Source organism: Triplophysa dalaica, chromosome 21 (assembly GCF_015846415.1).
Source record: "Triplophysa dalaica isolate WHDGS20190420 chromosome 21, ASM1584641v1, whole genome shotgun sequence".
In the NCBI taxonomy this organism is placed as follows: domain Eukaryota; kingdom Metazoa; phylum Chordata; class Actinopteri; order Cypriniformes; family Nemacheilidae; genus Triplophysa; species Triplophysa dalaica.
Genome location: NC_079562.1, coordinates 8935850 through 8961216, shown reverse-complemented (window position 1 = coordinate 8961216; position 25367 = coordinate 8935850). Strand labels below are relative to the sequence as shown.

At 38.4% G+C, this 25367-nt stretch overlaps 2 protein-coding genes across 5 annotated transcripts in view; one reads left to right on the top strand and one right to left on the bottom strand.

The window, feature by feature from the left end:
* Positions 1-8185, top strand: part of lrrn2 (leucine rich repeat neuronal 2) — a 47525-nt gene extending 39340 nt beyond the window's left edge. For both annotated transcript variants that reach the window (XM_056734458.1, XM_056734459.1), the window contains one exon: positions 3946-8185. In XM_056734458.1, coding sequence (XP_056590436.1) covers positions 4266-6434 — 2169 coding nt within the window. In that variant the 5' untranslated portion in view covers positions 3946-4265 and the 3' untranslated portion in view covers positions 6435-8185. The remainder of the gene's footprint in view (positions 1-3945) is intronic.
* Positions 8186-14167: 5982 nt separating this feature from the next.
* mdm4 (MDM4 regulator of p53) lies at positions 14168-21173 on the bottom strand. 3 transcript variants are annotated; one of them, XM_056735076.1, is made up of 11 exons: positions 21024-21173; positions 20459-20547; positions 20275-20349; positions 20029-20162; positions 19782-19831; positions 19275-19339; positions 17658-17763; positions 17378-17538; positions 17044-17232; positions 16899-16967; positions 14168-16774 (listed from the first exon to the last, which is right to left on the bottom strand). In XM_056735076.1, the coding sequence occupies exons 2-11, from the start codon at positions 20531-20533 to the stop codon at positions 16211-16213; spliced, it is 1488 nt and encodes a 495-aa protein (XP_056591054.1). In that variant the 5' UTR covers positions 20534-20547; positions 21024-21173; the 3' UTR covers positions 14168-16210. The 3 variants fall into 3 exon arrangements, with proteins under 3 accessions (XP_056591054.1, XP_056591056.1, XP_056591055.1); XM_056735078.1 differs by having other exon boundaries at positions 17044-17217; XM_056735077.1 differs by having other exon boundaries at positions 21018-21136.
* Positions 21174-25367: the final 4194 nt, after the last annotated feature.

The following is a 25367-nucleotide window of genomic DNA, read 5'->3' as shown; positions in this document are numbered from 1 at the left end:
TCATTTCATTTCATCAAAGACATTTCATATGAAATGATGAACATACCCAGACAGATTGCATTCATAGTATTGGTGAATTATCCTGCCTCCCATGATGCCAAGTTGGTGTTTACTAGGCAGCGTCCAACGTTGCAGGGCCTTATCTTTTACGCACGCAGAGAACTTCTCTGCGTTTCATATGAAGCTCTTCTGAAGAAAGCAGAATATTCAATTAACTCGTGCAGTTGAGGCTTCATGTCCTTGTTATTATTCAAAAGCTTTCGTCTTTGTCTCAAGGGTCAGTGAAGCCAGTTGTGAATCTCACTTTTGGCATAAATCAAGCTTGCGTATGCATAAATGATGTGGGTGTGTGCCCACATACCTACGAAATAAACAACAATTGCGAACGCTGGTACACATTAGGATTACTTGCACTGAAATAAACACAAACAGATTCAGGAAAGGCAGTTGCTATTGATAATTTACAGCAGGAGCCTGGGCACTCTTGCGCTGGACCATTTTAGTTCACTGTTTGTACTGACCTCGAGGGAACGGAGGGCTGCTTGAAGTGAGAAGGGATCAAACTAAGAAAGAAGAATGACAGGGTATGTGAGATGTGCTGTCAGCGCTTGATATTGGGGTTGGTAGAAAATAAACTGGCAAGGTCAATGTACAGGCGAAAGTAGGAGAGACGGGCGGTTTATTTCAGCCGTTGATTTCTAGTGTAAGAGACACATATATACATATATATATATATAAATGATATATATTAAAATATGAGATGTTTGTTTGCAATAACAGATAACACCGATTTGAAAAATGTTCAAAAGTCATCTTTTAATTATGCCATCAAGATTTGATTGTGTTAATAAGGTGAATTTTTCAGTTACTATCTACTGACTTAACCAAAACAACGCAACTGCAGTTTTAAAAAACTTGTAATGCACCATTAAAAAAACATGACTTTTGAAATAAAATCTGCAAATAGATTTTTAATGTCAGTTAATATCATTTAAATTCAAGTTAAAGCCAATTTTAATATATAAAATATTCATATTAATAAAATATATAATGTGCATTATATTTATACAGTATATATATATTATTACATGTATGCATATGATGCACATTATTCCATTTTTTTATTTGCCTAGTTTACATTTTATAAACATAACCAACAGTCTGTTGCATTAAGAAATAAATGATAATTTGCAGTTTTGAAAAATGTAGATGTAACAGGAACACAATTTTTAGTTAAGGCCCTAATATTTTTACAGCGTAATATATGCAAATTATAATTATATACAATATAAAATATAAGAAGGGAAACTATTTATCCATAACTACAAAAGAGGACCATTGAAATCTTTCCATTTTAAACCCATCTTATAAATGGATTTAGCATCATTTCAGATCATTACATTGACTTCTTCTTATTTCAAAACCTGAAGTAAGAAATGTTAGGGTTATTATTTCGTCATTGTGACAAAGATGAAGTCCTGAGAAATGACAAAAACATCATACAAAACCAGCGGAATTAAATAGCATATGTAAGGCTATTATTTTGGCTCGGCATAAACAAATATAATATAGTCTGACCTAAAACAGACATTAATGTAATGTGCTAACCCACCCTTGAGGACTGGCCAATCACTTCCAGGTGTGTGCAGCCACAAAGAATTATTCACGGGGCCTGGCAAATCTGCATTACTGTCAGAGCAAACAGACCTGTTTTCTTCTCCACTCACTGTTAAGCTGTGAAATGAGTTGCTGGAGAGGACAGAGGGAGCTTTTGCATTGAGATCCAGGCATCAGCATGCAGCCAGAGGTGGCTTGCCTTGTATACTCTCTAAGCAGCAGTCGTGACGTGAATGAACATCAGGCTGTAGGGAAACCGACGGCGACAAATTCAGTTTATCCCTGCAATCTGCAAAGCAAATCATAAGGATAAATTGTGATTAAACGTAACAGTGTTTTGGTTCATCCTGACAGGCTTACAGTACAGAGGGATGCAATAGTCTTTGTCGGGGTAGTGAGAGTGCGATTGCATGTTTTGTGTGTCAAATCACAGTTGCGCTGGAGTCTTTAAGCATGTCTTTTCATTATATTCTTTGTTGCGAAAGGGAGATAATGGTAGCTTGCCGGGTCCATTGTTAAGGTCAACAAAAGAAGATTATTATTAACTGAATGCTTTCAGAGCCACATTGAAGCATCTGTCAGATTTTATGAAACTTGTGCAGAGCAGAATTTAAGATGTCTGACTGGCAAACCTAAAAGAACAGACTGTAGAAGGATTGTTTACAATAGTAGTAGCTTCAGAGGAAACATATAGTTTTGTAAAGAATGTTTTATAATGGCATTAAAAGAGGTATGAGTTGATGCTAACTACAAGACGGACCACCTGCTGAACGGCACAATTGTTGGAAAACACAAGTGATTTTACTGTTCAGTGCTGAACTAGCTGACTAGCAATACCTACACCAGCGATTTTTGTTCAAATCACATCATACGCAAGTGACCTTTCAACACTTTTTAACTTTCTACAACCACATTCAGGATGCAGGGGAAGACACCCACATCCAAACATCTCCATTCGCCTTACATTTGGGATATTCAAACCTCCTTCACAACTCATTATGACCCAGACGGGGGATCAGCGGTGCGTATCGCATCCCAGGACCACCTGGTCCAGGGTAACAGGGTGCATCATGAGGGCCAGGTTTCTGCCTGAGAAGCTGACACATTGTAAATGAGGCGAAGGTGAAGTGCACACGCTGATGGCTTGCGGGGGAGAGCTCGGGGCTGTACTCACATGAGCTTGTTGATAGCTATGGATTGTTCACCTATCCCTCTGCGCTAGTATGCATATCGGAGAAAGGGAAGAGGAAGCACAAATATTCTTAGAACCGGCAGGTGGATCCCTGGGGAACGGGAGAAGAAAGACAAGGAGAACATTAGGACTAATTGGGCATTCAGGAGAAGGATGGATCACTGTGGCAAAGCTTTAGCAAAGGGAGGAGAAGTGTGGATAGTATAATCAGAACAAGTCAAGCACCTCTGCCATTCTGGCTTGCAGTCGAAGTGTCTAAATAAAGATTAAAATTTGATATTGTTCTATTGTGTAATCCCTCTGATGAAAGTTTTACTAAATAATAACATCTGTCAATGCATTTTCAACTTTTGGTATATGGTAATATTAAAGAATATGATGATAAGAGCTTACAGGAGTGTTATAAAAAGAATACTGTCAAAACTTTAAAATACAAATCACGAACTTCCCATTCATTCAATGTTGCAAGCACCTTCCGAGCTGTTATGAGTGGTACAACGTTTGGACAATATAAGAAGGTTTGTCAAGTAGAGAAACTGTTCTGTAAATCCTAAGTAGACAGTTGAAACATTTCCTCTACTTACCATGTCACCAGGTTTAATCAAAGTAGGTTAGACCGCTGTCGGGCTTTGCTCCCTTAATGCATTTTATGTCCCTTCTGAGTCTGTGCCTTGCGAATTTTGCCAAAAACATGTCATATTTTTCCCATTACTTACAAACCTCCAACATATGAGTAATAATAAGGCCTTGATTATTTGCAGAGCTAAATCCTAAGCCACGAATCTTCTAGCAGCTCCAAGACATGCATTGAAATTCAGCAGCAATGTCACAGAACTAATTGAGAGGGGCTCTTTAGAGAGAAATATAGAAGCTTGCAAAGTGTTTTGATACTAGTGCAAATACTCCACATTTAATTTGAGGCTTTTGCAATCACAATTTTAAAACAATGACGAAATCGCAACCAATTTTATACTTGCAGTATAAACTATGCTTAATATCTAAAGGAAATAACTAAGGGAGAAAATAATGAATTTTTTTACTAATGAAATATGAAGGTATAGGATCTCATTATGCAATTTCTGTGTGATAACAGCTTACACAGCCTTTGACTAAGTGTCCTATTTTTGTCTTTCCAGGTGTGCCTCTTAACGGATCCTAAAACCTACTCCACTGTGCAAGGATGTAAGATCAATGAAGTGAGACTGGACTGAATTAAAGCTAACTGAAAAACTGCCACACTGTACAGGTGACCAAAGAAGGATTTTAAAACACTTGTATGACTACTTCACTAGGCTGGTGATGAACAGACTGAGCTCACTTAATCTTTAAGACAATTTATTTTGCACAACTCTAGCAAGCCCTCGGCTGTCCAACCACATAACTTGTGAGAGACGGGAATAAGAACACAAACAGAATTGTCAAGCTCACAGTGAATCTACAGCAAATCAGTATAATTATGAAAATGGAACAGATTACAATGGTTCTTCTGCACACTCATCTCATGCTTGGAGTTGCAAACTCCTTGGTTATTCAATCCATGCCCTGGAGAGTGCCTTGCCCCCTCCAGTGCGTCTGCCAAATCAAGCCCTGGTACTCTCCCCAGTCTGTGTATAGAGAGGCTCCTACAGTTGACTGCAATGACCTGCTACTTATCCAGCTGCCCACTTCCCTCCCTTCAGAGACACAAACCCTCCGACTGCAAAGTAACCTCATCAGTTCTGTGGACCAGACAGAACTCCAGGGCCTTGTCAATCTGACAGAGTTGGATCTTTCCCATAACAGCTTTACCAGTACCCGAAACCTGAGGATAACTGACCTGGAAGCTCTTCTTAGCCTGCACATGGAAGAAAACCAGCTGAGACACCTCCCCGAAGCAGCGTTCTTTGGTCTCCCGAGCCTGCAGGAGTTGTACCTCAATCACAACCGGCTAAGAAGCATTTCCCCTGGGGCCTTCAAAGGCCTGGATAAACTTCTACGGCTTCATCTCAACTCTAATCGACTGGTTTTAATTGACAGACGCTGGTTCCATGCTTTGCCACAACTAGAAGTACTCATGATTGGCGGAAACCCTGTTGACACAATCCAGGACCTCAATTTTAGACCACTAGGCTCTTTGCGCAGCCTGGTCCTGGCAGGCATGGGCTTACGTGAGATCTCGGAGAGAGCACTTGAAGGCCTTCAAAATCTGGAGAGCATCAGCTTTTATGATAACCACCTATTAAGAGTTCCAAAAGAAGCTCTGCAGAAACTACCGGGTCTAAAGTTCCTTGATTTGAACAAAAACCCCATTCAGCTAGTCCAGAAAGGAGATTTCAGAAATATGCTTCACCTCAAGGAACTTGGCTTAAATAACATGGAGGAGCTGATCTCCATCGAGCACTCAGCGATGGAAAACCTCCCGGAACTAACCAAGCTGGAGATCACAAACAATCCTCGGCTCTCATATATCCACCCTCAGGCCTTCCAAAAATTGTCAAGCATGGAAAGCCTAATGCTGAACAGTAATGCCCTGAGTGCCCTGCATCGTCAGACGATAAGGTCGTTGCCCAGCCTTCAAGAAATCAGCCTGCACAGCAATCCCATTCGCTGTGACTGCCTGATCCGCTGGGTGGGAGCTGAAAATGACAAGCCAGTCCGTTTCATTGAGCCTCAATCCACTTTCTGCTCTGAGCCTCCTGAGCTCAAAGCCAGGAGAGTTAAAGAAGTCTCATTCAGAGAGATGGCAGACAGCTGCCTGCCCTTGATTGCCCCAAGCACATTCCCCTCTTACATTGAAGTCAAACATGGAGAGAATGTAGCCTTGCATTGCCGAGCACTAGCGGAGCCTGAGCCAAGTATCTACTGGGTCATACCCCAGGGTGTGAGATTGACTCCATCCAGCAGCTATGGTCGTTATCGGGTTCTAAAAGAGGGCACGTTGGAGATTTTGGGAGTCACCAATGAACAGACTGGTCTGTATACTTGTGTTGCACAGAACCTAGTAGGAGCCGATACTAGAAGCTTGAATCTTCAGTTAGAAGGAAGTGGAACGGTTCATGTAAGTACTCAAAAAACAGAAGAGAGCTTTGACGTGCAGGATGTCAAGGAAAGGTACGCTATACTGACCTGGCAAGCAAGTCGTAACGTCCCCACTGCCCATCTCTCTTGGGTGGTCAATGGAAGTCTCGAAGGGTATCACAGACACAGTACTCGAATTCTAGCAGGCACCAGAAGATTCAACCTAACCCATCTGCAACCGGGAACTCAGTACAAAGTGTGTCTTCATATTGAGTCAAATAACACTTCATGTGTTCATCTAACAACCAAGAAGGTGACCATGACCAATCCTTTACCAGACCTGACCCCTGCAGTCCTACTGGCTGTGTCAGTTCTGCTCCTTTTACTGGCAGCAAGAGCATGTCATGGTGGTGCTTCGTTGCTTTGGAGAGACCACATGTCTGAGCTTGAGAAACCTCACACCACTATTCTAACTAAGGAGGCAAAACCTTTCATGGTTCCTCAAATACCGGCAAAAGACCTGAATCAGCAGAACCCAGATAAAGCCCTATCAGACAGCAGAGGCAAAGACCTCAGAAATACTTCGCTGGGACAAGTTGCCCAGGGGCTAACAAATGAGGCATGCTGAGCAGAGTAAAGCGTTCAAGAACTATGGACAAAAATTCCTTTGAGTACAAGCTTCGCAAAGCTTCTTACTTTACCGCTCTTGACAGTCAAAACTACTGACCATCTGACACAAAAACGACAAAAATGTAAATGGCAGATCTCCTTCAAAAAAAAAGCAACCCAGTTTCAAGTCTAGTGGAAAAAAGATTTGTATTTATTTTATTTTGAATAAGTTACAAAACATATATGTATATAAAAAGCTTTTGTTTATGTATTCACATACAGTACAATATATCAACCAAGGACACAACAGCTGTGCTGCCAATCAAAAATAACAGCCCGTAGTCTGTTTATATGCAACCTCTCGATTTTTGTTGGACACAACAGAACGAACGGTTCTAGAAAGATAAGAAGCACTTTTATATTTTTAATACTGAGGAAGAGACTTGATGTAGGAGAACAAAGGACAGACAAAGCAACAAAACATTATCCAAGCCTCTTAACACTGAACTCAAGTCCGAGTCTTCTGAGGAACTTTCTACAGGCTGTGTTTGACAATTTATCTTTTTCAGTGAACAACTAAACTGGGAGGCGATCTCAATCTTGATCTCGTTATAAAAAGTGCTGATATAAAGAGAGTTGTCTTAAATGTTCTATAACTAATGTCATATGTGCTTTCTCTTTAACAACGTGTTGAATTGTGCTTTGTAGAAGGAGCCCCCAGAGACTACTCCAAAGTAACAACTATCCCAGAGCAAAGGGAATGTGTTTTAGTCCACAAAATATCTTTGCTCCCTAGAAATGGACTAATCTTTGTATCCGACAGGGTCCGTAAACTCGACACTCTGAAACATCCCAGACCCTTGCTTAAAAACAACCCCAAGCGAACACGTTTCAGCGCTGATGGACTTACGGCCTAGACATATGTTACGGAAGAGAAGGTTCATGGAGAAAGTGTATGTGAAACTCCTGTGATGCTCTGTGGCTGACTGGCACAGCCCTTTCAACAAAAAAGCCAAACATTTGGTAAGAGAAGACATTTGCTTCTATATCCACACAATGTTTTATACAAAGCGAGCACGGCAGAGATTCCATCTTTCTCAGTACTGATGAAACAAGTCCTGTCAGAGCGCTAATGGAAGACACTTCATGGAAAGATAGTGCCAACTCTTCTTGTGTAAAACGAGACAAATGAACTTTTTCTTGAATAGTAGGTGACTATTCAATGCACAGTATAAGGGAACACTGCTGTGACCGCTGGAGAACTACATTAATGAGAGAAATAATTCATGAGAGAGGTTACAGACAGGCTCCTCTTTAATCCAGGGAAGGAAAGTCAACAGCACTGGGGATTGTAAACTGTTACCCTACTTTCTCAAAAATGGGGAAATCCATTTTTTACAGTCTGTCATTTTATAGTACTCTGTTTCTTTGTTTGATTTTTCATTTTTTTGTCAGTTTGTGATTGACGTGCCCTCTTGTTTCAGTGACTCTCTCTTTAACTTGACCGTCTTGTCCAATCAAAATGATTTCCTTCTGGTTTGATTTCTTTTGTGGATCAGTGGTCGTTTTCCCTCCCCAAAGCTGTACATAAATCAATCTGAATTTCCTATTCAACATACCACTTTCTGAAATAATTTAGATGACTGTGTGTTAAATTCTATTTTGAGCTATAATTAAAACATTTTGGACTGATCTCAAGGTTTGGTCGATTGTATGGGGTTATTATAAATCAAAGTCAGTCTGAGATTCAACACTTACCACGCAATATAGTTTCACGACCAAGAAGGGCGGAGCAAAGAATTGTTTAGATGTCGATTTCAAACATCAACACCGATTTTCCAGAAACTTACTGCACCTTTAATATTGGATGTTGCCTTTACATCACCTAACAATAATTCAAGCTCATTCCTAATCAAAATCTTTCACTTGCATTACTGTTATTTCATGGATTCATTAGTACATAGTACATAAGGTCCATCATTTTAAAAGGTAAAAATACATACACTATTCATTCGCTTTTTTGAAGCATAAATTACCATAGCAAGGAGTGTCTGTAGAATTGCAAAACAGCCCTCGGCATCCTAAATGTGTTGAGAGAATAGCCCCAGGCTTGAAACTTCTGCTGTTGACAGGAAGAGTATCACATTCATCCACTTTTCCTCCACCAGTGGCCTTTTGTACAGTTCCTCATGATCCCTGCTGTTGTCTCAAAACAAGAACTTGACTGATGCCTAAATATATAAAATGACATGTTTGGCAAAGGTCTGCGGTTTAGAGGTAACAATAGTAAAATGATTTTTGGAGCTATCATACATAATCGCAGATGACTGTAATTGCACATTATTGTTACGTGAAGAAATATGGAAAGTGGCTGGAATCCATTTCAAAACTTTTAAAGCCAACCTTTACACTCAAGTGGATCCATTCCAGCCTATTAAGGCTGGAAATGCCAAAGCACAAGGCTCAATGCACCACTGAACCATAACCCTGATGTTTAATGGAGGAAAAATGAAAACATTTTTACAGTGCGAGATCAAAGGAACATTAAAACCAATGCATAGCAAGCTCCCTGTAACCTTACAGCTGCTGCTATAGCTCTAGTCTGGTGCATAAAAAACATATTTGTTAAATAACTGAATAAAAGGAATTATTGTCTAAATATTCTGATCAACGGAACATAGAAACTTAAGCTGAATGTGATGAGTTTAAGCTTGAGAATCATCATCATCATCAGTCCTCCCAGTACCCTTTAGTACGTGAGGCATCAAGCTTGAGAATAGATTGTCAGTTTTAGCCAAAAATACATAATATTGCAAACTGCAAAATTATGCAAAAACTTGCAATATATTGCCTAAGCAAACTGATATTATGTGACATTCGGTTAATAAGAATAAAAGTTCTATCACATTAACAGGGGGAACTCGCATATACACCCCAAATCTAATCTGAAAAGTAAGACAATAACAAAAAAAGTACAAATTAAAATGTGTTTTTTGATGATAAAAACTTAAATTAGCTTATAGGTATTGGGCTGCATTTGTTTGGGTGCCAAATAATCATTGGTTGGTGTTGGTTTTGAGCAAACCCCAGGTCAAGTAAAGTATTTGCTTGAGAACTTACATCTATCCAACACTTGAGAATCTTGGAATAAACCCCAACCCAAACATGCTTCAACCTTTTGATAGCACACCAACACCAAATTCAGCACTTTAAACATTTTGTTGCTCTTTTTCCATTCCTTTTCTTTTCTTTAAAGGGTTCCTATTTCCAGAGCCAGGAAGCAGTTTTCTGGAACGATGATAGAAAAATTGATTGTGAAATCTATTAAGTGTGGCTATCGATTTCCCCATAAGGGGAAGGAAGCCAGACCGTGTGAGTAAGATAATGGAATATGGAACGGGGGAGCAAGAGCGCAGAAATGGGAAGTGACACTGGTTAATGGAGTAGAACTGGGCTGTTTTAGGTTGGGCCTGAGTGTGTGGGCATGTATGTCTATGAGAGATCTCCACACCTCGCACACGTCTACACCAACGCTCTACATTTTGCTTTTTAAATATGAACGAAATATAGGAATGGAATAGTTCAACCCAAAATAAAAATTGTGTACTAATTATTACATTTACTGGAACACAATAGGAGATGTTTGTGTTTGCATTTTTCCAAACTGCAGGATAGCATGACCATGTTTGTCAAAGGGGGGAAATACATAAAGGTCTTTACATTTCAAAGGGGTAGTTCATCCAAAATAAAATAAAAATATTTAAAAATGATCAACACCTGTAACTCACAAGAAGATATTTTGAGAAATGTCAATGGAAGTCAATCGGCAACACAGTTTGGTAACCAACATCCTTCAAAATATCTTGTTTTGTGTTAGGCAGAATAAAGATAGCCAAACAGGTTTGAAAAGACAAGGTTGTCATGACAGAACTTTCATTTTTAGGTGAACTGTACATTTCTTTTTTGGGTGACGACTCTCAGCCAAACCTTATTGTCATGATAAGACTTTGACAAGCAGCCGAATACAACTTAATAGATAGTAAATGGGCCAAAAACACTTATTTTAAATCTATACAGAGTCAAAAGTAACATATTTTATTAAGGATCGCCCTTAATTTATTTACAGTTGACAGACCTCTTAAAACTCCCTATTTTCCATCATTGTACAGACATGAAGGCAGAAAACAGTAGATGCCTAAACATATTGACTAAACAATAAAAAGCCTCACACCCCATACTGAACACAACTTCATTACATAAGTGACTGACACAATTTAAAAAAAAAATGCAAGGAAATGAATTCAATTAAATTCATTTACAATTATTTAAATGGTCTGGCTCTAACAACAAAATGAAAACAAAAAGATATCACTCATGTGTCGACTGTGCTTCATTTAGGTATAACATTCATTATCCATGCAGAACTAAGCTGTGTCATTAGAAGCAAATGCATCAAGCTATTTTAGGATTTCTAATAAGTATTTATGATTAGGGTATGAATCTCATTAACTGACTGTCAGTTTTCCAGTGGTAGCTTACTGTATTTTTATGTGATCAAAATTGGACGAATATTTCAACCTGGCTTCAGCAAACATGCAACATCACATTCATAACAGGGTGGCTGATATATCAAGATATTATATAAATAAATAAACTTTGAGAACAATGTGAAGCAACAGCGAAGATGTTACCGTGCCAACCAAAGCTTGGGCAACGTGGTCAAATCATTGCTTCACGGATTGTCAATACCACTTTCACAATCACTACATCTTCCTTACAGTCACATACTGTAAACAAAGACTGAGAAAGAGCCAAAGAGAAAACAAACACGTGCACTTCATGTCACAAAAACACAAAGATTGACCAAAAAAAACACAAAACAAAGGAATATCTATATCGATGTCTCAAAGATATTAAAGGCTCATCATTTAACTAACAATATGGCGCATACATACAGTGCGTGGGGATGATGTTCAGGCAGGATGCCTTTTAGCACTCACCAACCGGCTTCTGTCAGTTTAACAGATGTAACCTGATGATGGCAGGCCCATTAAGGTAAAGACCGGAGCTGGTGAGAGATTAGAAGTGCGATTAAAGGAAGAACCCAATTATCCTTCAGCAAGGATTCTGACCTCTAGAGACACTTTCATTATTGATTTCCAATGACATCACTGCATCTTCCATTGGACAGGGCTGACGGACAGAAACAAGCAGAATGTCATGTATTAATTGACACATCCTTCACAGATATACAAAGTTCATGACCATCAAAAGGCCACAAAAAATGAACAACCTAACATAAAGCCTGGTCACTGAAATGCCGTAAAAATGTTTCACCTTGATGGCCAGATTTAAAACTAAGCCAAGGATTGTGCTAAAAGAACATATCGTAACTACACTCCAGAAATGGAAATAGTAGTCTTACGGTAGAAAAGAACCTTCATTTCTGTACTGCTAACCCCATGTATGGAAACACGCTTAAAATGTGGCCAGTTAGTATTTTAGATATTTTAATATTATAGAGAACAAATGTCAATGGTTTTCTGTCTCCAACATTTTTCTAAATATCTTTTTTTGTGTTTAGCAGAATAAAGAAAGTCAGACAGGTTTGAAAAATGACAACAGGGTAAATAAATGATGACAGAAGTTTCATTTTGAAGGTGAACTATCACAACAATTTACACTTACACTCTGTATAGGCCTTCAATGATAGCGGTCACAATACTGCTTCCCAAGACAACAGCACAATAAATAAATCTGTTATTTTCTTCTTCCTCTACTAATGTATTTGTTTTAAATGTTAAAGAAAAGGAATAATTATTACCAAAAAAGGAATGGATACTCTAGGACAGGGTTTCTCAAATCTTACCCTGGAGGTCCGGAGCACTGCAGAGTTTAGCTCCAACCCTGATCAAACTTGCATACCTGTGATTTTCTAGTGATACTGAACAACTTGATTAGCTTGCTCAGGTGTGTTTGATCAGGGTTGGAGCTAAACTCTGCAGTGCTCCGGACCTCCAGGGTAAGATTTGAGAAACCCTGCTCTAGGAAAACAAAAAGCTGTCTTATCTGTCTTATCGTCTTTAAAGGTTATATTGCCCTCTAGTGGCTGAAAACAATATTGACGCTGAATTTTTTCAGTCCTCAACATTTGCACTTGCATAATACACAAAAGATGGTTCAACATTATCATGTGGTACTAATACAGCAGCATTTAAAAAAATACGACAATACCCCAAATACATTCACAAAGTGCTTAACAAAAGTATAACGATTTAATCGTAAACAACACGTTTCAGAAAGAGTAGATTCCAAGGAGTGTTTTATCTAAAATAGCAATTTTATTATTTCTGATTTTGTTTTTGATGTCTGTTGTTTGGCGGGGGTTGTGGTCCGGTGATGTGGACTGTGATGTTTTTGGTGTCAACATGCTTTCACATGTAGCACAGAATTACCTTCAGAGGGCGACAAACATTCTTAAAACTCTCTTTAAAGTGATAGTTCACCCAAAAAAAATAATTCTGTCATTATTTACTCACCCTCAGATTGTTCGAAATCTGTATACTTTTATTTGTTTCGTCAAACAAAACGGAAGATATTTGGAAGAATGTCAGTAACCAAACTGATCTCATCCCCGATTGACTCCCATAGTATTTATTTTCCCTTTTATAGCAGTGAATGGGGGATCTGTTTGGTTACTGACATTCTACCAAATATCTTCCTTTATGTTTAACAAAACAAAGAAATGTATACAGGTTTAGAACAATCTGAGGGTGATACAATAAGGACTTTTTTTATTAATTTCTATTTTTGGGTCAACTATCCCTTTAAGAGAAAAACACAGCAAGAGATAGTAATGATCTGGGTATAATGCATTTTTGACTCATTAAATAAAAGAAACGCAAGACTAAGTCAATGACAGTCAACTGTCATTACAGCTAAACTGTTGGACTGTTCATGAGTTTGATACATGGTGCGTTCACTATCTCTCTTTCGAACTCCTCATTTAGAGGAAAGAAAGGACTGGATGGAATAAACAAGACTAGAGGTAATCAGTGCATTTCAGGAAATTAATAAGATTGGGTTCTCAAGGACAGCTTTTCCCTACCTTAAAAATCCCAGCAATTCTGCATTATTAAACCAAAGAATATTTAGACTGCTATTTAACAATGAGGGCATCTAAACGTCACATGGCAGGGGACATTGTGTTATGTGGTGTTGATGTGTGAGCAAAGAGCACCTTTTAGCACTTACCAACCAGATTCTGTTAGTTTAACAGACCATTAAGGTAAAGACCTGAGCTGGTGAGAGATTAGATGTGCGATTAAAGTAAGAACCAAATTATCCTTCAGCAAGGATTCTGACCTCTAGAGACACTTTCATGATTGATTTCCAATGACATCACTGCATCTTCCATTGGACAGGGCTGACGGACAGAAACAAGCAGAATGTCATGTATTAATTGACACATCCTTCACAGATAAAGTTCATGGCCATCGACAGAAAACGAACAGTGTTCGTTTATACACATAAAATGTAAACAAACTAACCCAAAGGTTGGTCTTTAAATAAAAGGCACAGTTCTAATACTGCTTTAGAAAAAGATATAAAAGCTATGGCTGCCATCTTGTTTTCTGTACCAACCCATTTTCTCGATTTAGGTTTGCAGGTTTCAGTCAGCTTAGATAATAATTTCAAGACATTGCAGTACAAAACAATGACCGATGGTAGCAAGTAAGGGGAAAGAAGAGCATCTTTTATCTTTTTATTGGTTAGATTATTTACTTAAAACAAAGAAATAATGTTCAAATTGAATCTGAGAAAAAAAATGGATAAAACACACAAACAAACTTCATTATATAATTGCATTGGCATAGGATGAATATTCCATACTATGCGGTATAATGGCAGTGATGTAGCAATAATGTTCCACACTAGAAAGTTCTGGTCATTGGAAATAGGCTATCTTGTATAGCCATCACAAATAGGTTAAATTACACAGTATTAACTAGAACAAAACAAAAGCACAGAGTACTTGAGCAATAGAAAAGCTAGTACCGTGAATCCATTGCGTGCGCCCTCTAGTGGGTGAGGACGATATTACAGATGAAATCCTCTATAGCTGCACATACACAACAGTTTAATCATTTCACTTAAGTACTGAATAACACAGCAGTATTAACAAAAACAGATGACAATACGCCACATAAACTCGCAAAAATAGGCTTTGAAGAGAAGTGCTCAAGTTAACGTTAGTCCTTTTGACCTTTCAACCATAAAAACAAGCATTTCAGAAGATCAATGAAACTCCTCATTACGAGTATTGTCCATAAAAAGCGTGACAGTCCAAAGACATCACATTTTCTCGTGTCATCTCACCTGGCAGTTAAATGTAGGACATATTGAGAACAAGCACAAAGGAACCCATACACTAACTTCTCAAATAGGCTACATATAATTAGCATGACATGCTACATACCAGTATCCTATACACTACCTTTAACAGGCACAAGTGAATGGGTATGGGTGAACTAAAACAGAAATAAAGGCACAAATAAAGAGGCTAAACAGCCCTGGATTATGTGGGATCAAAAAACAAGCAAAGAGGAATTGGAGCTTCTCAAAGTCATGGTTCACCCAAAAATTAAATTCTGTCGATTTTTACTCACCCTCAGTTTGTTCCGCTGAACACAAAGAACAATATTTGGAAGAATGTCAGTAACCAGAAAGATCTCATCCCCGACTTACTCCCATAGTAGGGAAAATAAATACGATGGGCGTCAATGGGGGCTGAGATCTGTTTGCATACTGACATTCTTTCAAATATCTTCACTTGAGTTTAGCTGCACAAACAAACCGAAAAATTAGGTTTGAAACAATCTGACGGTTAGTAAATGATGACAGAACTTAATTTTTTTGATTTTGGTGAACTATCTCTTTAAGAAACCAATAGTTGGAAAGCATGTCAAAAGCCTGTAAGTTGTAATAGAAAATAAGTTAAGGCTTCTCGCTGAAGGTTCTGTACGACACCATTGAAGATTATTTAACACTATATGATAAGTAATACAGCAGGTTCTTCTTGTCAAGCAAACTTTGGTCATACCGTCAGAATACGTCTCAATTTTATAAATAAATAAATATTCCAGTACAATCTGTTTAAAGCACCTTTCCACAAATCCCTCTACTAGGTCATTGGCATCCCCACAGTGTTGCCCAAGGTCTTATTTTTTAAGTGCCAGTATCTGGAGGGGACTAAATTATTTTCTCTATCAAATAAAAGCAAAATTGGTCAAGTGTGTTGAAAGGGCTCTTAAATTAAATGCTTGCCCAAGAAACTCTATAAATTTTTGTCTAAACTTTACTAATTACTATAATGTTTTTAATGTTTATGCAGGAACTTTTACTGAAGCCACGCATTTCATTTGCATGAATTATAATCTTTTGATTTGTTTTCATACCTTCTTCACTTATCAGGCAGTAGCAAGTAGCACACGTCTTGACCTAACAGAAAAAGGAACAAATTACTCTATTTAGAAAACCTATGCTAATAAAAACGATGGCAAAGCATTATTACGAGGCCTGTTTCAATGCACCACAGTTAAATTATATTCTGTACATTATTTTTACTTACTTTGTACTTAACACCGCAAATCAATATAGATACACTAATCTATGCTTTCATCTTAGCCTGGCAGTGTTTCCTTTATTTCCTCCTTCATTATGAACCCGAAAACCATTTTACGAATGATACGCAAATGTGTTTGTGATTCATGCCTGTGAATTGTCCTGTTTGAGTCATGCTATAAACGTTTTGATGACCTTCTGTATAATCTGGCCACATCCCGGGCATGGCGCGTGAAACTTGTGCAACTTGCGTGCACAGGGAAAGCAGGTGATCATGTGACCGGTGCGCCCGTGGATGATGTTGCCGTTGCGCGGCCGCACCCGGCACAGCTTGCAGGGCTCCAGTATGGCCTCGGGATGGCATTCGGTCTCCATGTCCAGGGTGTCCTGGCTGTCACCCTCGGAGCTCTCCTGTGAGTGGTGAAGCTGTGAATTGCCCTTGCCTTTAGACGAAGAAGCGGACGATGGGAGGAGGTTTCTAGAGACTTGATGTGAAGGGAGTACAACTGGGTCAGACACAGTCCTGAGGCAGTCCGGCATGTCGATTCCATCATCTTCCTCCTCATCTTCATCCCTCTCAGGAAGTGAAGTGCAGATGGGGATGTCCGGAACGGAGATGGAGTGCACGAGTCGAGGACAGTCCTTGTACCAGTCCTTCCGCAGAGCCCAGCAACGCATGCAGTACCTCTGGAGCGGTGTGTTGAATTTGCGGCACTCAGAGCATTGCCACGTATCCTACCAAAAAAGGAAGTTCAAAAACGTTGCAAACTTGACACTCTAGATTTTGTCAATTGTCATTTAAAACCCTCTTATAAAAGATTAGACAGTCTAATAGTCGGTCTGTTCTTCATGGTTCTACCTGAGTGGAGATCTCTGTATCTGTGTCATCACTCAAACACTGCGAGTCCTCATCCTGGTCGTCCTTCATCTAAAAGCAAAAATGAAAGCTGATTTCTCATTCTTGCATTCTAAAATGCTTCAAAAGCGAAAAAATAAAAACAGACCTTGCTGTCATCTTTACTGTCTCTTCCAGTCTCCTCCTCTTCATGCGGCGAATCTGCATCACTGCCCTGCTCCAGCACGGCCTCCTTCATCTCCACGTTCACCTGCTCACTCTCCGCCTCATTGAGGAACCACAGATCATCAGTGGTGTCAGACACGATGGCTGTGTCCTCGTCCTGTACGGGAGAGAGCTGCTTCCTCAGTCTAGTTGTGTAACAGTCTTGCTGTACTTATTAAAACTACTTCATTCTAAGGGGTTGCCACATTGTATTGAACAGACACATATTTCTAAAGGATAAATGTTTTATAGTCTTTCTGGGAGGTTTGGCTTCTTACTTGATTAGTATGGATATCTGTTGAACCATTGCTCCGCCGAGTATAATTACTTCGCAGGTTACCCAGAAACCACCAAGGCAAACCTGAAAGTTCCAACTCTTCCACAGCCACGTCCAGCTTTGGCCGCTTGGAAGCCGACCTGGGTAAGTCGTCTGAAGAATCTGTAAATCATCAATACAATTTCATATTAGTATATGCAAACCACCATTGTAAAATGTCATATTTTTTATATTTTACTCAAAAAGTGTGCGAAAATGATTATTCTTTGGCTTATACCGACCTTCATCTGGATCACGTGGCCTGCGTTGAGAGGAGCTCAGCGTAGCAGTGGTGCTCATACTGCTGGCATTGAGACATTGTCCATTGCTTACTGACCCACAGGACACCTATACAGTAAGGGAAAAGCAAGATTAATGCAGAGCAACATAAAGACACTCGGCAAGACAGCAGTTCCTTCTTAGCAGGTGCCCTTGGGTGTGGCAACAAGAGGCCACACCCTCACATATGGAGAGTGAGGGAAGGGGAATGAATGAAAAATTTCCTGGAGATCTACTTTTCTGAAGAGTCTATATAGCCAGTCCTATTTACACCAAAACCAGCTAAGTGTAGCGTTGATTATTACATGCAGGTTTGCGAAAGTGTGCCTGGAACATAGATCTCCAACAGTAGGATTAAAGGGATATAATTATTACGTAAACTCATTATTTATTCACCAAGTGTTGTTCAAAACCTGTGTATGACACTTTCTTCTGTGGAACACAAAAGAAGATATTTCAAGAAATGTATCTGTGGTTTGTGTTCCATCCAATGGAAGTCAATGGGAAGCTAATGTTGTTTGATTAGCCACTCTTAAAAATATCTTCTTTTGTGTTCTAGAGAAGAAAGTCATACAGGCTGAAAATGACAAAGGTGAGCAAACAATGAAATCATTTTTTGGATCAACTATCACTTAAGCACCCCTGGACCAGGTACACAGCTTTATTTCTTTCAAAAAAGGTGAGCGTGTCAATTACACAAAACCGTTATCTAAATGATAAAATCTAAATCTTACTATGTATCTTTTTAAATACAGAATGTCAATTCAAAATGCCAACACCTTAAAAAGCGCCTTAAAATTAACGGCGCTACCAAGCACCTCATCCAGACTGTATCTCCCAATCCCAGCATCAACTGTATATCTCCATGACAGAGGTGTTACATGTGGATGGTTTATAACAGGGTTCGGGGGTGGGGGATGTGTGAAGAGGGCCAATGAACTGTGAAGGAATCTGCAGTCCTTCCGAAACCAAGACGCAGAGAAGGAAACTCTGAGCGACAAACAGAGACAGGTACTCTGTCCCCCAGCAGCCAGGCCCATGCTGGTGGCTTCACCGGAAGGACCACCAGGCCAGGCCGGCCGTGGGGAAGTACAGAGACGGTGCCACTCTGTACAGATGCGGCTGTTGGAGACAGCTGCTGCTCTCCTCTGCATGGCAAACAGGCTGGGAAGCTAAGTGTGAAAACTCTTGCAGCGAAAAGCCTGAGATACAAATAAAAATCGCTTCATGTGTTTTGCGTAAGATTGAGAGGATAACTGGTTTACAGGTAAAGAAGAAAATTAAAGAAAAGATAGCTTCTGCAGAGAACAAAGCTGACACAAGTGTTAAAGTTGCTGTGAGTACAGTTCAGAGGCACATAGCTAATGTTAAAGGGCACCTAAAAGCTGTTTTTCTAACATTGGAACACATACTGGTTTGTTTTACCACTTATGTCAGCATTTCATTTCAAAAGAAAAAAACAATTATTCTGATTTATTCATTGACATGATTTTGATCAAATCATGATTTTCTCTACAGTTGTTTGCCATGAAGAGGAGACATAGACACTGTTTCTCCGGTGCACCATGCTGTAGTTTTACCTGACCAGGATCTTCACTTGGAGACTCATTAGAACCCTTGCCGACTGAAAGATTCTTTTCAGCATCTGCATTTCAAATAAGACATAGTAACAAAACAAAAAAAAGAAAGAAAAAAAAAGTCTGCCCTTTAATGACCAGGCACACATCAGCCACTCTTAATGTCAAGCCTAAACAGAAGTGCATAATTGTGAACATTATTTAATTATTAGCCGTTTTCTCTGGTTTCTTAGGTTGCTGCATGAGGACTTTTATAGTAGACATGATCCCTAATGATATAATTAATGGAGAAAGAGAAAAAATACAAAGTTTTTACATACCCACTGTATGTACGTCACATTCAAACACATACACACAGACAAGCCTCAAAATGAAAAATCAAGCTAATCAAAATAAGAGAAAGAAATAAAAGTGCAACATGACAGCAAGATAAACCGTGAGTCCTTTTTGTTACATTCAAAACATGCATCACTTCAGAATCACATTCAACAACAGGAGAAATGGACTTACCCGAATTATTCAAAATAACCAAATTCTTCTTCAGCATCTCATACACTGGACTATGAAATAAAGAAGAAAATTACAACATGAACAACTGAAACTCACTTGTGTCTCTAAATGCATAAAATCAATATTATCATAACCAAGAGATTTGAACATTGACATATACAAATATTACAGCAGATAGTCAGGCAAATACATGGAAGCGTCTTTCTATCTGCCGATTAAACATTCTCGGTGATATCTAGAAGCTCACCTGGGGTTCTTAACAGAAAAGCTCCTCACTTCCAGCAGCTCTCCGAGTGGGTCATCTTGACAGTGGACGATGTGTTGCCTTTGTTTGTCATACAGCTGCTTCATCATGATGTACTGACCCAAATAGTGCATGACCTAACGAACAATTCAGCAATTATTTCACGTACTGGTGCCTTAGCCTTTAAAATCTAGCAAGGATTTAATTCACAGGTGCCTTATGATAGATACGCTTCAAACTCTCCCTCACCTCCTTCAGAGTAAACACCTCCTCCTGAGCACCTGCCACTCTCAGTATCTGCAGGAGAGGAGCCCTGGGGTGGACCTGCATCAACAAACAGACCATACGTTTAAATGCGCAATCAAATGAGGTATAACCTCATATGAATAAATATGGACGACGTAAAAGAAATGTAATGGTGCATATTGGTCACCTGGCTACCCTCCCCAGGAAGGGTCCTGCATGTTGAGCTCGACCCCGTCAAATGAGATGATGACAGTGATGTCATGATTGACTCAAGAACTGTGAGCACACACATGATTATTTATATTTTAAATATCGCTCAATGAGCTCCCTACCATGACAACGTGGATGGCTGCAATATATAAAATACTCTTAGAAGCATACTCTTAACAAACCTGCTAAACAGGAAACACTGTGAAACCCAAGACATTGAAATTAGGCATCTCACACATCGCATTATATGTGTTTAGAGATAAGGAAATGCTAACGACCCTATAACACATTTTGTGTAGTTTCAAACATATGGAGTAATAAATAAATTAGTCAAATAGAAGGACTGCACTAATATGAAAATATTGGTTATTTTAATCATAATAAGGTAGAGTTTTAGATATGATTCTTTCACCGTGACTTTAAGCTAGTATGCTAGGCTAACGTGCGCGAGATATTTACGCGCGGCATACAGAAGAATACAAATCTTTGAAATCTGGCTCTAAATATCGAATAACAAACCTGCCAAGTGCACTTACACTCACCGTGCTGTCTGTGAACGAATACATGTTTTCAGCATTTCGTTAAAAATGGGAGAGGTGTATGATTTTTTTGAGAAAATGTTGTAGTCAGTTGACGCTGAGTATGACGTCAGCACTCAGCACTCTTGTCCGTTTATGGCACATTAGCGCCCTCTACTGAAATGGAGTGTGATGCACATATAAATAATCCTGTTTTTACACAACACGGAGCGTTGTATGTCCTTGATTGTTTCATAGACAGTGTAATATTCCAAGGGCAGACTACGTTACACGTAACAGGATAATGCTTCAAGGGGGTTATATTGGGGCATGATCGGGTTTGCCAAACTGTCAAGAATCTACCCCTGCAAATTTATGCGTGGATGCACAATTTGTCGAAACAACTAGTTTGATGCATTCACACAAGCAATACTGTTTGTATCATTAATCATTTATTCTTAAACAGGCTCCATCCAAAAGCCTCAGAGCTGTAGTGGTAAGAGTGTTGTCATGGTGAGCTGGGGGGTAATCCTGTTACATACCCGGATAAATTGAAGGGTTTAACTTTGTTAAATTGTTAAACTCTATGTATGTATAATACATACTGTATATACATAGAATTAGGTTTTTTAAAACATCTCCAAATATCACTGGATATACACACCTTACAATTTAAAGGACCTTACAAACAGTTAAAGTATATATATAGTGAAGTATTTTAACAATTGCAAATCATTACTTGTCCACTTATTTGGCAATATTTGATGCGTTGGGTCAAAGATAGTTGTGGCCTAATGGTTAGAGAGCCAGATTTAAAACGTCAAGGTTGCAAGTTCGATTCCCAGGCTGGCAGCTTTCCAAGCAGGGGCGTAGCTACATGGTGGCCATTGGTGGTCAAGGCTACCCCTAAATGATGGATGGCCACCTACCTGGCCACCTCTGTTGTGCGAAGCAGTTTTAAGATGTGTCGGAGTTTACGGAGTGCTTTGTAGATCATTTAACGTATATACTTAAAGTAATGCGAGAACATCACTCTCGCATTAATGTGATGTCGTACGCTGACGCACTGACGCAAACACTCTGAGCGCTATAGCTGAAAAGCTGCTAACCGCCTTGTGACAGCTGTCTGTGTACTGATATTTTGTATAAATGCAATGATGCCATTTGATTTATATAATTCAGTTTCATGTAGTCTTGCAAATAATTAAGATGTTCGATTTTTCTTGATTTAAAGATGTGCATATACAGCACTATAATATATGTGTAATTAAAAGAATGTACATGTGGTTGATAACAGAAAATGACTTCAGTTTTTTTGGTTTACATACTTTGTTTCATATAACTCCTTGCTAATGTTCTTGTAATTTGTAACATCTTATCCTTTTGTAATGTTCCAACAGTTATCTGTTTGTATGGCAAAATTAAAGTAGAGTAAGCAAGAAAAGACCCATGATAGCATTGCAGATAAATTGGTTACTTTACGTTCTTTTTGTATGTTTTTGACCAGCAAACTATGTGTAATGAAGAATTGGTGTAAAAGGTAGAAACGAAAGAATTTCTGTATATAAGGATTTTTTGGTCACCCAATTAAAAAACACTGGGTCTTACCTGGTCACCTCTAAAAAAAATGTTCTGGCTACGCACCTGTTTCCAAGGCTTTATTAGGTGACCCCCAATCTGATCACCATGGCATATTATTCACATATTAATTTTTTTAATTATAATTTATAATCCATTTACACAAAAACTTAAGACTTAATTTATGTTTTTATACTGATTGTATTCCTTAAAAATGTCTTTCTGATCCTACAGTTTAGTATTAAAAGGCCTTTCTCCAAATTACATTTAGCCAATCCAAAATTATGACCAATGTAGTTGTTTCTAGAATTAAAAGAGTCTCCATTACTATAATTTGACTAGCAATGTTGCATATAAAGCTGGTACAATGCAAAGTCAGTTTTTTCAGAAGACCAAATAAAGATAGATTTTTTAAGGATCATTCATAGAAGGAATATAAAATAGGTTTAATACTGCTTTGTAATCAAATACATATACACAACAGAATATTGGTAAAATACCATGGTAGAGACGTTAAAATAACAGTTACAAACATCTCAACAAATCTACACTTTATGTAACAAAGATAGCCATGATGAGTATATATTTAAAATATAGTATAAAAATAGTGCATAAATTTAAAATATTTAATAAAATTAATTTATAGCGATCATAGTTTTATAAACACATTACTTGAATAATTTTATGATTTTCAATCCCGCACTATATATACTGATGCAGATGTAAGTCTTCTCTGGGAAAAAAAAACTCAACAAATTAAAGCTTCCGGGCCGTTTCAATGGTGACTCGTGAAATCTATGATCCATTGACAAGATCTTCATGCTGCTTCCCAGAGTTAACTCTGGGTATCTTGCAGGAGGTTGATTAAACTTTTCAAACGTGTTCTGGAACCGACAAACCCAGAGTATTAACTAAATTAACCCTTTTCTGTAACAACCCACTGGTCTTTGTTTTTTCTCTTTGAACTTAGGGGAAACTCATCTGACAGCAACATTCTTAATTGTCAGGATACGTTCCCCCTTCTTAATTGGACAAGTTTATTGATATCAGCCTGAAACTCTGAGAACCTTCTTCTTGTGATGTTAAAGTAAGGACCGATCCCAATTCTGTTTAAATGCCCTCCTCTACCCTTCTACCAAATCAAGACCACAGACTACATGTTACACATGACTGGATAATATTTTAGGGGGTTATATTGGGGTTAAATTGCCTGGATGCACTTATAGTAAAAAAAGCTAGTTTGATGCATGCACAGAAGCAACAATGTATGTTTTATGAAGCATTGATTCATAATGCCATTATCTCTGTTATATTTCAGGGGTATACACACTAATGACGGTTTCGCAGACAGGGTTAGATAAAGACCTTAGTCAAATTAGGACATTTTAGTAGTTTTTACAAACATTCCTTACAAAATAAAAAATAACTTGACCAAACAATGTGTTATCAGTTTAGACAGCGCGACCACTAATTCATTCCAGGACTATAGTTTTAAGTCCTGTATGGAAAACCACCCCTAAATGTTACACATTTGGCAGACATTTGTACCCTTATCAACGTATAGTGCATTCCGTCTAAACATGTCTTTTCTCAGGCTGTGTGTTGTGATTGAACCTGCAACCTTTCCATTGCTAGCGCAAAGCTTTACCTACTAAGATACAGGAACACATAGTTCAAGGGGGTAATATTGGGGCTCAAATATCTGTTTTGCCCAAATGCCAGGATTTAACCCATATTAAACATGCTTACCTTTACCAAACACTAAGCATTGATGCACATATAGGAAAACATTTGTTTGAAGCAACACTGCCTGTATATCTCATGAAGCATTTTTTCATATTTACATAGACACGCTACATTTTAAAGCCAAACTGATCCAAGAAAGGATCAACACGACAAATATGACCAATATCTACCATAAAACAACATCTTCAGTGAGCCATCATCCTGCAGCAAACCTTCAACAAAATGGGTTGGAAAAGAATATCACAAGAAAAAGGATTTCAGCCTCATTGTATTTCAAATTCTAATGGCTTTATTTATATATGTATATATATATATATATATATATAGATTTAAATATATGTGTATATATAGTTTGTATAATAACTTTAACTTCAATTGCTTGATTATCCTTTTATCCATTTTTGTTCTGTTAAATTTTCAACGACAGGACATAGAGAACAAGGCATTCCACATGATCATATATTACAAAAAGTAAATAAAACTTGAAAGTTTGCACATCCCACACATACATTACATATATAATACACTTGCGTTAATGTTAAGTAATATTTTATGGGAAATTTCTTTGACAAAGGAGCGCAAGCATACAGAGAAAAAAGCAGAAAGAGAGAGAGAGCGAGCATTGTTACGACAGCTAAAAGAATAATACATAATTCATTATACAGTTTTTCAATCCAATGAATCTGTTGCATAGTTTGAAGCAAGCAGGACTGACATTTCAGCATGATAAGGATTGTTAGAAAAGCAAAATGGAGGTCCTTTTGCCAATTAAAACACACACTGAGAGCAGACGCCGTTCATTAAAGTCAGAGCTAGATATCATTTTCTCTTCAGATACCAAGTTTGTTTGACAATTCACTTAAAGCATGAATTCAAATTAGCAAAGCTACTCCTGTCAATCTGTGGTAGTTTATGTGTCTACTTGTGATGTTTTTTTCGTTCACTGTGACAGGAAGGCGAGTAAAATGAGTAATGCTTTGATGGAAAATGTAAAACCAATACATTTACGCTCCAACAACATTGATCACAACTTTTTAAGTCAGA